At 37.4% G+C, this 13495-nt stretch overlaps 1 protein-coding gene across 1 annotated transcript; it reads right to left on the bottom strand.

Moving 5' to 3' along the window:
- Positions 1 to 1982: 1982 nt before the first annotated feature.
- LOC117289464 (CKLF-like MARVEL transmembrane domain-containing protein 4) lies at positions 1983 to 12389 on the bottom strand. Its single transcript, XM_033770600.1, has 4 exons — positions 11782 to 12389; positions 9105 to 9272; positions 5051 to 5146; positions 1983 to 3221 (listed from the first exon to the last, which is right to left on the bottom strand). The coding sequence occupies exons 1-4, from the start codon at positions 11950 to 11952 to the stop codon at positions 3054 to 3056; spliced, it is 603 nt and encodes a 200-aa protein (XP_033626491.1). The 5' UTR covers positions 11953 to 12389; the 3' UTR covers positions 1983 to 3053.
- Between the last annotated feature and the right edge of the window lie 1106 nt (positions 12390 to 13495).

Genomic DNA, 13495 nt, shown 5'->3' with positions numbered 1-13495 from the left:
TATAACAATTTTATTTTCGTTTGATTAAATAAAATGTATGTAATAATCAAGTGAATAATAACGATAATTATTATCAATTGACAAAACATAGACCATATAAAAAGTACTAAAAGATAACTGTTAATACACTAATAATGAGACCTAAATGAAGAAAAAAAATACATTATGATATGATATAATAAGTGTTTGACTAAAAGCTGAATGAAACAAAATGTTAATCAAGGTAATATGCCCTATGAAGGTGCCTTTTGACAGAAGAACAGTCAAGGAACGATTAATAAAATCTAGATGTACGGTATGCTTGAGAATGCAATCTGTCTAGGCATTGCATAGACACTATTGGTAATTGTCAAAGACCAGTACTCGCACTTGGTGTATTTCAACATAATTATGTGCATTAAAATAACAAACCTTTGAAAATTTTGACTCAATCGGTCGTCAAAGTTGAGAGAGAATAATGGAATAAGAAACACCCTCGTCGCACAAGCTGTGTGCCTTCAAATGCCTTGAGATTGAGCCCTCACCTGAGGTCTCGAATTGTATTCAACAATTTGAGTGATAAATAACTACGTTACTTCATGGGGAACCGTTACTCACAATGTTTTTTACCATCAACAGCTCTCCAGTGCTCGTTTCAAGTAAGTATCTATGTTGTTGTCGACAGCCTTTAACACCCCCGCGTGATTATTTCTTACCATTGAGACTAACGTTCTTATTATACCGATCGGATTAGTTAAAGGCTCGTTGATTATTTACAACTAAAAAGCAAAACCCAAGCCTCGCTCAGAAAAGGAAACATGGCATACTGTCTGAAAAACACACACACAAATCCACAGCTTCTTTTTATACCAAAATGGACAAAACAGTTGCCGAACGTATGACAATTGTTTTCAAAAACGAGATAAACGTGAATTTAGGCTGATAATTTTGTTTTTGTCAAAATGTCGTTTATATAAAAATACTGTTGTTCTTTATCTTGTCCAGAAAAACTTGGATGAAGTAAATTCTTTTTGATGAAATAATATCGTTATACTTTTATTTTAGAGATACATATTTGTGATAATAATGCATTCATCTTGGATGTCATAAACGTTTTATGTATTTGTCGAGGGGCTATCCAATGAATAAATCCAATATAAAAAAGTCATATCTTCAAATATTGAAATGACCCAGAAGAGTCAAACTCTATGACATCAATCATATCAATAACAAGCGCCTAAATCAAAGGTTTGCTCCGGGGTACTGCCATTGGAAGAAATAAATAAATAAGCCTTAATGGTGAAACAAGTGGGCTTATCTTCTATGTAAATTGTGCGGGAAAATATTACGTTTTGGTCTAGTTTCGGGCTTCGGGGTATAGTGGAAGGCTGCAACAAGGCTACCGGTTCACTTTTATGCGCATTGATTTACAATGGTAAAAGGAATGAACATACGTTTGAAGACTGCATCTTATTATTATGCCTCCATTATAATTTAAAATAAAACGTACAACATAATGAGAAGCCTTCAATTGCTCCCTCTAATGTGAATCTTATTATCTACCCGTCACCACCCTGGGGTATAAATACTAATTAATATCTCAACGTAATTGAGATGTATTCATTGCGCAACGACCTCGAGCTGAAATAGGTACAACGTTAATTGCTGCTCTGTAGGTGGCTTACAGACAGTGGACACTATAATTGGTAACTACTCGTTGTTTTATTCATTACAAACACTTTCTTGGTATAAACAAGCAATTGAGAGCTTTTGGTAGTAGTATAACCATTGTGAGAAACGGCTGCCGCTGAAGTAACACAGTTTTCGAGATAGAAGTAATTTCCCACAAAATGTAATTTAAAGACCTCAGCATTAGATTTCGAGGTCCCGAAATCAAGCAATTGAAAGCACAAAACTTCTTGTGACAAGGGTGTTTTTTCCCAGTATTATCTGGCAACTTCGACGACCAACCCAAATGAGTTCAAATTTTCACATGTTTATTTTTGTATGCATACGTTCAGATACACCAACCTGGAAGACTTGTTTTTCACAATTACCAATAGTGTCCACAGAGTCTTTAAAGAAGGGGGAAAAAGCCAAATAAAGCCAATTGTTATTATAGCTATTATCTTTTTGACCAAAACAACACAAAATTTACAAAAGAATCAAGGAAGTTAAAGATATAGAATTGATATTCCGCATAATTGATGGAGAAAAACAAAGACGCACCAGGAAATAAGGGACTCCTCAATAAATAGTAGGGCTACAATTGCAAAATTATTTTAGTAGGCCTATAGTACGAACTAAATGGATCTGGAGGTTGTTTCATGTCAAATACATGACAGCCTGTTATCATCAGTAGGTCCTAGTTCACAAAATTACACGACATAAATCCCTCTTCCACTTCATCTTCTTGAACTTAACTATTTCGGGATGATTATCATGAAAACAATTTGACTGCTCTGTAACGTATTCGCCCGTAGTCACTCAATTACTTGCAGTATGACTGACATTGATATGACATTAAATATGAAATTAAATACAAACATAGATTCTTCGCTAGCGGAATGAAAGCCCTGATGGAGCCCGTCGCTTGTTGCTGTTTGATAACAAACCAACCGGATTAGCCAGTTAATGGTGAAAGAGTCACGTTGCACTCAGCGCCTTGGCCTGTAAAAAGGGTTTGTTAATTGACTACGGTTGGACAAAGGTATTAAAAGAAGACTTTAAAGATCCACTACCTCGACATTGTGTGGTTTACTTTTAGCATTTTGAACTTACACCGTTCGCCTATTCGTAGAACAACACTTTGGAGTGCACAAAATGGCGGACTCTTTAAGTTCACGAAGTAAAATGAAAACCACACTCTACTTCGAGGGATATTTGTATCGTGTGAATCATAGTCTTCAATAATAATTAAAATATCTTCCCAACCAATTCATAACAAACGCTGTTATAGTCCGAATCACCCAATCCGCAGGCAAGTTGTCCCTTTCATATAACTTATTATTTTTTCTTCTTTATATTTTTTTATAAAGACAACGAAGTAAAATATTAAAAACAGTGCTACGGGTTCAATACTGTGACTCGAAGGCAGGTGGCTCTTGCTGGCCGCTAAAGGGGCCGGTTGCAGCTGTCGAACCACCGGGTGTTTGCTGCATCATCTGACGGCTTAGACGCCAATCCTGCACGGCAGAGACGAGGCTCCCAATGTACGCTACGATGGCAAAGAACCCCAAGGTCTGTGGATGAAAGAGATTGCAATAAAAAAATTCAATCATTGAAATTGTACAATCACTGTTATGGATCGTATATTATTGTTGGTTTGTTGCTAATAAACGGAATAAATAATATACAAATCTACGGAGCTTTGGAAGTGCCATCCAAATCGTGGAGATCCTGAGATCAGCGGGGTGATGACATTGAAAATAATACTCGACATACTGAGATGATTTGTATAAGGGTACGCCTTCCGTATAGGTAGATTGTTGTCTTCCTTAGATAATTTTAAGTGGGCCCGCGACATTTTCAGGGTTCTATCAATCTAATCATCCAATCGGATGAATTCGCTGACTGCTCTTGGTTGATATTTGTCGTTCAAGACGTCGACATACCGAGATAATATTATATCTCGAGATGTCGACATGATGTCGACATCCCATTATGAAAAAACTTTCGGAAGACGACATCCTCCCGCGGATCATCACAATTATGTCGGCATCTTATCTTTAGGGTGCCTTCATCCTGCGATAGTTATCTGAGGATATCATATGGCACTTCCAGAGCGTCGTACAAATCAAACATTGACTCTTTTAAATATACATTATATATGGCTACGCGTGCTTAAAGGATTGATTTTTTTTTATGAGATCCGTCAAATGGAGTCGATAAATGGCGCGTGCCGCATTGGATGGCAAGGTGTCATTTTGACCGCTTTCTTTTCCTGCAGCTGTAGTCAATACAGGACAGATGTAGCTTGCCACACTGATGCAAGGCTTCTCTACTCTTCATTAAAGGCACTGGAAACTATTGGTAATTGTGAAAGACCAGTATTATCAATTGGTGTATCCCAGCATATGCATACAATAACAAACCTGTGAACATTTGGGCTCAATTCGTCATCGAATTTGCGAGAGAATAATGAAAGAAAAACACCTTCGTTGCAATACTTTGTGCTTTCAGATGCGCAACAAAAGGCTTCGGCTTAAGTCTGCTATTATTAGTATTAGTGAGAAATTACTTCTTTCTGAAAAAATACGTTATTTCAAAATGTTTTATACTATCAACAGCTCTCCATTGCTCGTTACAAAGTAAATTTTATGCTGCCAATTAGTTTTGATTAGTTGCAAATAGTGTCCAGGCCTTTAATCAGTATGTATGCTTTTGATTGATAAACATTTGCTTCAGTCTATAGTCAATTTATTAGGGTGTGATTAATTTGTATGACCATTACCATGTAAGGCTTCTACTTAAAGCACATGACCGAAGTTCCGTATAGATACTATAGACTATGAACATGATTTCGCTAAGAATCTAAGGCATGTGTCCAAACTGTAGTGGCTACAGCTTACGGCTATTGTCAGGTATCTGCGCCATCGTGCCTTGAGGTATGTGGCTTCCTTAGCAACGCCCTTATCAACACAGGTAGCCGTATTACGGTTCATCCGGATGGAGCCTTTGTCTGTGTCCGATTAGCGCCTTGGGCTTTTGCTATCGACAGATCGCTGAAAAGCTCAAATCTTCAGCGTTGCAGGTGGGCTCGACCCATTAAATGGTCAGGTTGACCCGCAAAATTGATACAAATTGAATTTATTCGGATTCTGCGTCCTTAATTGACCCATTTCTGGGAAATTTTGACACATAATTCGAGTCACACTGACACGAATTGACTCATGTCCCACAAGACCCGGATTCGATTCAGTTATATGAACCGGAAGTTTTTTGAAGTGTATAGACTTAGTCCTGAAAGAATCGATTTGTACCCGTGTTTCTACATTAAATGCCAAATCCATAAATGCTGAACAGGCTTCATTGAGATTGTGCATAGAAGTAGAAGTAGAAGGTGACTTACCGTAGCTGACCCATGAAATGAATTTGCAGCGTTAACTGCGGCAAAGATGAACGCAACGAAGAAAACCACAACTAGAACTGCATAAACACCTGCAAACTGAAATACATAAAGAAGGAATATTGAATGAGTCACCATAATCCACACAGGGGTTTATGCGTTAAAGACACTGGACACTATTGGTATTGTCAAAGAACAGTCTTCCCACTTGGTATATTATCAACATAATAATAATGCATAAGATAACAACCTGTGAAAATCTTAACTCCACTGGTCATCGAAGTTGCGAGATAATAATGAAAGTAAGAAAAAACATCCGATTCTGTTGTCTAGAAATCAAATTTGTGGGAAATTACTTCTTTCTCGAAACCATGTTACTCCAGAGGGAGCCGTTTCTCACAATGTTGGTGATTATCAACAGCTCTCCGTTACTAGTTACCAAGTAAGTTTGTATACCAATAACTATTTTGAGTTATTACTAATAGTGTACTAGTGCCTTTAAATTTAAATGATTTGTAATGAAAGTACTTCTCTTTCCGACGAGTTTTAAAAGGGTCTGCATACGTTTGGTATTGCCTTGGATCAGTCGAGTTGGTTTTTGAAAAGTGTTTGTAACCGTTTGTTATAAATATTTTTAGAAAGATGTTTTAAAAGTAGGATACGATGCCCCACACACATTAACCTCGAAATCACGTGTTTTCTTTTACTTTGCGAACTAACACGGTCGACCATTAAGTTTATGGGAGTCAACAATTTGACTCCCATAAAAATGGCCGACCGTGGTGTTTGTCGACGATATAAAAGGAAACCACGCAATTTCGAGTCATACTTGTGTGGATCATTATATTCTACTTAAAAAATATCTTTCTAATCATATCATTTTATTTTATAACAAACGGTTACACACGCTTTTCAAAGACCAACTCGACCGATCCAAGGCAACTTGTTCCTAATAATAATAATAATAAACCGTATTTATATAGCGCATATCACTAAAACAAAGTCCCTATGCGCTTTAAGGAAAACAAAATAAAGGAAGAATGAACCATCGAAGAAAGTTACTGAAAAGCGTTGAAAAGATGAGTTTTAAGGCGTTTTTTTGAATGTGTCAACTGTGGAAGCATCCTTGACAGACTCGGGTAGGCCATTCCACAGTTCAGCTGCAGCTACTTGGAAAGAGCGAGCACCATAAGATTTTGTAACAGGGATGGAAATGACAAGAAGAGAAGCTGCATATACAAATCCCTCTGTAAGAAGTACAGATGCTTTGGATAACATGAAGCATTTTGAGAAAACTTTTACTTCGAAGTACTGCGGTTATGGAGGGAGATATAATTGTGTATCGTCACAACATTGAATATGAGAAGCTTTACTGATATTATTGCTTCTTAGTTGTGTATTCAAACTGCAGATTATTGTTCCTGCGTGGGCACACCGCTCCAGATTTTCGGCAATAGGCCTGCATAAAAAACGGCGCCACCTTTTGAAATGAAATGTGGCCAGGTTAGTTTGATGACTACAACTATAAATAAAAACAAACTAGTGTGTTCCAACTACTAAACGTATACAATCTCTTTAAAGGTAAAGTGCAATAATTGTGGTAATGATTGTTAATAACAAAATGTCTCTTTCCAAGGATTCTAAATCTAAATGCTTTTTTTTATAAACTAAAAGTTTGATTGTGTTTTCCCAGCTCATTTTCGAAACAAGAAAAAAAAAAACAGCCTTTCACTTCAAGTCATTCAGAGTGATTTTGACTCTCAAGTTGAAACCGCCATTCAAATTCACATTGAGGCATGCGAATTTTCATCAAACTTAACTTAATATAAGGCTTTCTTTTGAGCCAGAGGCGAAATCGGAATTCAATTTAGAAGAGTAATTAGAGATGCAGCGAAAATTTGCGGCAAATTTGAACGTCGTGTGAGAGGATTGTTTAATTAAATTGTAACAATTAAATTAAATTAAATTCACACTGCATTCAAATTTGCCGCAGCTTCTGCTGAACTCTCTCAGATCCCTTCTAAAGTTGGTCCCAGATGTTACGTGTCCCCTGATATTAGGGAAGCTAGACGATTTTATTACTTGGCTCGTTTCAGGACATTGTGTCTCTCCGCTAGGATACTTTCTTTAAGCGGAGGTTAATGAACGTTATACCTCTGCTTAGCTTTAGTGTCCAACATTTTCTACCAGGATAGTGTTTTTTAAAATAAGGCAAGGTAGCAAAAGCGTTCACAGCGTTCATGCTTGAAACTTTATATAACAATAATGTCAACGATTTCCTTGTTACTTTCGAGGGGGGGGGGGGGGGGGGGGGTCTCCCAAGCGTGAATTGTTTGCATTTTTGTGATAACATTACACGATTAATGTCAATTTGTTTTGCTTTTTTTCCTGTCATATTTTAGGGTAGACTAATATTCTTAAATGGGATCGAATGTGACACTTCCCATGCATTTACATGATTTATGCATTCTTTTTTACACACGCGCCGGGCCACGTGTGTCACAACAGACTAAGGACTTAAACTCCACATTATTAAAACCGTTTGATACAAACGTACACATCTGTAGGCTATGATCATTACTGTAAAGTATGCGCTTATTGATACGACAAAACTCCTTTGAAAACACCAAGAAACCCTTGGGACTTTAGTTTGTGTTTAATAGCAAACTAGGCTCAGCTAGATTGCCCAAATGGATTTTTATATTAAACTCAAAGTGTGTCTACACAAAATCTGTCTCTTTACACCGCCGCGCGGCCCGCTGGTCTTCCTTGAGTCGGTGTGATATCGCGAAGATTTCTTACAGGGCAGGTGTGTTGATGTATATATTTTCTGGTAAACAAAGTCCAATTATGGCACCCCCTAAAGAATCTTTACCAATTAGCACATGAGTATTGAGCAGTCCTGACAACATTGCACATGCAGCTACTGGTGATTTATAAGTAGTGAAGGAGCTTTAAAGGGTTGGACACTATTGGTAATAATACCCAAAATAGTTGTTAGTGTTATAAGGTTACTTGGTAACGAGCATTTGTGAGCTTTTGATAATAAGTATAAAACATTATAGGAAACGACTCCCTCTAAAGTAACGTAGTTTTTGAGAAAGAGGTTATTTCTCACTAAAATAATAAAAGACTTCTAGCTGGAAGTCTTTGATTCCTGTCTGAAAGCACACACATTCGTCCGACAATGGTGTTTTCCTATCATCATTTTCTCGCAACTTCGATGACCGATTAATCCCAAATTTTCACAGGCTTGTTATTTTACGCTTACGATGGGTACACCAAGTGAGAACACTGGTCTTTGAAAATTACCAAACGTCTACAGTGCCTTTAAAGGGTTGGATACTATTGGTAATTACCCTAAAATAGTTGTTAGCATAAAAGCTTACTTGGTAACGATCAATGGAGAGCTGTTGATATTATAAAACATTGTGTATAATGGCTCCCTCCAACGTAGCATAGTTTTGGAGAAATACTTCAAGCTGTAAAGATGCTATGTCAGATTTTTGGCCCCAAACATTAAAATATAGATTTTTTTGAGTGAATGGTATTTCAAAAAGTATCACCCGCTCTAACGAAAAAAAGTTTAACTTTTACTTTTAATGGTCAGGAACCATGACAAAAATTTAAAACGTTTCTTATATTGGTCACGTGATATATTGTCGGGATCCCGACAAAGACTAATTTGAGCACTTTATTTCACTGCTACTAATAGTTGGCGAACTTTTTCGAGCAATGGCTCAAATGAAAGCTTGTAACTTTTTCGACCCCCATCAAAATACCTATTGAATTTTAAATCAAAATTGTTGAGTCGAATCGGCCAAAAATCTTACATAGCATCTTTAAGCCCTTTATTAGCCGCCTGAAAGCAAATAAAATGTGCAACAATGGCATTTTTCTTTCATTATTCTCTTGTAACATCGCTGACCAGCATTCAGGCCAACTTTTCTACAGATGTGTTATTTTATGCATATTATATTGGGATGTGACCCTGTTCTTTGACCAAAAGGTGTCCATGCCTTTAAGTAATGTTATGGGAAAGAGGTTGAAACCTTACCACTATATTCCACGGAAGAGCAACTTTAAGATGTAAATGAGTACATAAAAGGAGGAGGATGATCGAGGAGACTGCACATGCTGCTATGGCAACGAAGAGGAAGAAATTTAAGCTGCCATTTCTGTTCGGAGCGGCGACCATAATGATGAAAGCCATAAACGACAACAGCTGTATACATAAACAGAGAACATAAAACAAAATCAATTTAGCACTTATTTCTTTTATGAAAACGAGCCGGTTTGAAAGAAAATTTAAACCGTGAAGGGACTGTTTCAATCGAATAATAAGAAAACAAGCTTTACAAACAGCAAAAACCCGTTGTCAAATAATGTGTGGGCCGCATGCGAACTATTATGCAGAATCCAGAGTCATATAAAGAGTTGACACCACATGTAAAACGTCACCACAATAGACGAGAGCTAAATAACGTCGTTTATTAAGTGACATTGTTTCTAGGGGGAGCCATTCCGGCGACAGTATAGTGAATGCGACTGCTAGTGACAATTGTTTTAGCTTCGATCCTGACGGCTAGCTGTCCGTCATGTGCGCACAGCTCCTGTCGTCCAAGTTCAAGGCCAATCTGGTTGGGATAGACAGGCGAAAATCATTGTAGAACAGATCGTTTGTGACAGTACCAATCGATGTATAATGTGGTGCATTCGCACGCATGCACGTTTGAGTCTATCCTTTTAGAGCGCCTTTTATAAAAAATTAGCCGTGCTTTGCATTCAGTTTGAGTTGTTTAAAGGCAGTGGACACTATTGGTAACAGCTCAGATTTATTTATAGGCATAAAATTAACCTGATTTGGTAACGTTTTATGAGGAGAGGTTGGTAGTATAAAACATTGTGAGAAACAGGTCCTTCTGAACTGACATACTTTTCGAGAAAGAAGTAATTTTCCACGATTTTGATTTCAAGACATTAGATTTAGATTTTGAGGTATCGAAAACAATTAGCATTTCAAAGCACACAACTTCGTTTGACAAGTGTGTTTTTTCTTCCTTTATTACCCCGCAACTTCGACGATCAATTGAGCTCATATTTTCACAGGTTCATTATTTTATGCATATGTTGAGATACACCAAGTGAAAAGACTGGTCTTTGACAATTACCAATAGTTTCCAGTGCCTGTAAGTCTGATGATATGAACCTGCCAGCTCGATCATTTTTCAAGTCAGTGTGGGCATTGGACATTCGTATGCATTAACTATATACGCACGAACGTCCAATGTCCAATAATGTCCAATGTCGAAAAAACAACAACAATATCGTGTTCATTGTACTTCACTGTGTGTAAACAACGTATGTTCAATGTCCAATAATGTCCAATGTCGAAAAAGCAACAGTTAATTTTCACTGTACAAACCTAACTGAATGTAAAAATGTCCAATATCAAACTAGTTTCACTGGGTTTAATTTTTCGAACTTTTGTAATGAGTCCATGCCTATTCCTGTATGACTGTATACTTGGATACCCAGAATTGACAAAGAGACATTGGCTTAAACAATTTTTACATTACAGGAACAATTTTATTTTCACATTTTTATTCTGGGACTCAAAGAAAGGCAAACTTAATCATGGAACTAATAAAGCCAATGACCCATATTGGATACACTGAGGAAAAGGCTTCAGTTTCAGATGTGGTAGGAAAACCCAAGAGAAGAATTTCATTGAGGGAAAACACACGTAGATAGGGACGGACTGAGATGTGAAAACCCAATCCACTTCGTGCCCCTCGGTGGAGTAGAGCCGGGGTCCTTCAGGAGGAAGGCGAGGAAATAAACCACTACGTACGACATTCCGACCACAATATTGTGACTGCCTTTTCAGGGAATAATCGTATATTATTATGCAGGAGTTTTAAGTCACAAAGAATAAAGTTACACCCTTTTTTCAACTGAATAGTTTTTACCGAGGAGCACAATGAAGAGCTTTTGCAACGATTCGGTTACCATTTTAACAACATAACACATGTCTGTACATCGGTTCTGGTTGACTGTCTGTAATGTTTTAAATGTTAAATATTAATTGGTAAACAATTGTGACGTAAGTTTATGGTTGTGTGCAAACATTCAAAACAGGGCCCGAACAATTTATATTGGTTTAACCAATGAGTGGTTTATCATTGATAACTCTTTCAGCAGTGTACAATGCATGAAAGAGTCACTGCAACATTTGCAAAGCCTATTCCTTGTTTTAATGAGCGGGAAGTTAACTTTTTAACCGTTTGTTTGTACGCAAACTACAACTGAATGGACATACATCAAAGCGACCAATACAATTTTTCAAGAGAATCTGGTATATTTTGTTGTTTTCTTTCGTCAAACTGACCTGGGATGGGTGCGCTGGTTAATGTTCATGAAATTTATCTAATTTGCGAGTCTTGCTAACACAGAAGTGGGTGGGCATAATATGGACCTGTTTACAGGGTTAAAAGTCATTCATGATCGGAACTATTGTTCGTAACAACTCCGATGTGGAGGGTGCACTTCGGGGACTCGTTTTCTGTTTGTGTGTTCGGGGTTTTCCCAAAACATTTTTTTTTTGCTCAACTAAAATTGGCACAATTATATGAGAGTATGAAAAAAGCAAGCTAATTCAAATGCTGAACATTCAAGAACATTCGCTAAAATAGTGAAACTCAATCAAATTACTTTCAACCGTTTGTACTCACAATTTCCAATATTTTGGTGATGCCCTGCACGGAGCGGAGATAGTTTAAATCACATGTGCAGCTGGCACTGCTAGTAGTCGTTCCTCCATACGGGGTAGTTGTAGTTGTTGATGTTGTAGACACTGTATGATGGCTCGAAACCGTAGCTACCTCCACAGTTTTATCCGTCATCTTGTGAAAATATATACTTATTCCACACTGACTATGCGACAAGACCAAGGCCCAGAATCGTGTTATACACTGCCGATGATGTTACTGTGCAGACGGTGTGGATGTGTTTTTAAAAACAGTTTTCAATTTAACTGATTCACCCTATGGATGATGTACACAGTAGTTTTAATCCGTTGCCTCCTTCAATGGTGCGAAGTCCATTGATAATGACATGTGCGTGACAACGCTATCGAACAGATGTAACTATACATGCATAGCCGGCAAGAGGAGGATTACATGGCGTACATTGGGGCGGTTTTGTACACTCTTCTCAGCACTCTAGTTTGAAGAACATGATGGTGATCGTTACCACTCTAAGTTACCTTCACAATATTTATAGCGAAAAGAGCTTCTGGGTAAAATTGAGTCTGCACTACTTGAACAAAGTGGCCTGCCGAGTATGTTTTGATTAGCTTTTTTTTTTAAGTTGCACACCGGCCGGGTTGGGCTATTTTGGGCTACAAATAGACTAATGTATGACTTCAACGGTCTTCCAGGAATGGAGAGCAACAGTCCATTATCAAATCATCACATTAAGCCGTTTTCGAGCATTAAAAAAAAAAAAAAAAAAAAAAAAAACGAAGAGTCGCATGATAGTATAGAAACAAACAGTGGTTATAATAATCTTGTAAACTTCCAAGTTAGTTTTTACTTCCAGCCGTGGAAAAGCCTATTCGCTGAACCAAATTCAAATATTTTGCTTACAATTATTCATAAGTAAAATAATGACAAAAAGGGACAATGTATTGAGATTATGGATACAAATCTTAAAGGCAGTGGACTCTATTGGCAATTACTCAAAATAATTATCAGCAAAAAAACTCACTTGGTAATGAGTAATGGGGAGACGTTGATAGTATTAAACAGTGTAAGAAACGGCTCCCTTTAAGTTTAAAGTGACATAGTTTTCGAGAAAGAAGTAATTTTCCACGAATTTGATTTCGAGACCTCAGATTTAGAATTGAGGTCTCGAAATCAAGCATATGAAAGCATACAACTTCGTGTGACAAGGGTGTTTTTTTTCTTTCATAGTTATCCGACGACCAATCGAACTCAAATTTTTACAGGTTTGTTATTTTATGCATATGTTGAGATACACCAAGTGAGAAGACTGGTCTTTGACATTTGCCAATAGTGTCCATTGTCTTTAAATAATGATAAAAAATCGAAGATTCGCAGTCAAAGAGTCTGTGTAACGGAAGCGTGTTGTATGGTCACACGGCGTGGAGCAATCGAAACGTAAGCCTTTGGGCATATCAAAAGCAGAAAACGTAGGTTCTAAGTATAAGGTCAACTATTGTAATGGCTGAACTAAACCGAAGCAAAAGTACAACTCATTTTTTTTTTTTAATTGGTGCAGCCATTATTCTAGTTACATAGGCCATTCAGCATCAAGGTCTTCGATAAGTTTATAATTTTCGAACTGCCTCTAGCTGCCGGGCAACCTCGGTAGTCTAGTTGGTGAGACACTGCTCTGGAATTGCAAGGGTCGTGGATTTGAATC

This window comes from Asterias rubens, chromosome 4 (assembly GCF_902459465.1).
Source record: "Asterias rubens chromosome 4, eAstRub1.3, whole genome shotgun sequence".
Taxonomy (NCBI): domain Eukaryota; kingdom Metazoa; phylum Echinodermata; class Asteroidea; order Forcipulatida; family Asteriidae; genus Asterias; species Asterias rubens.
The sequence above is the reverse complement of the archived record's forward strand: the minus strand, read 5'-3'. Positions and strand labels throughout refer to the sequence as shown.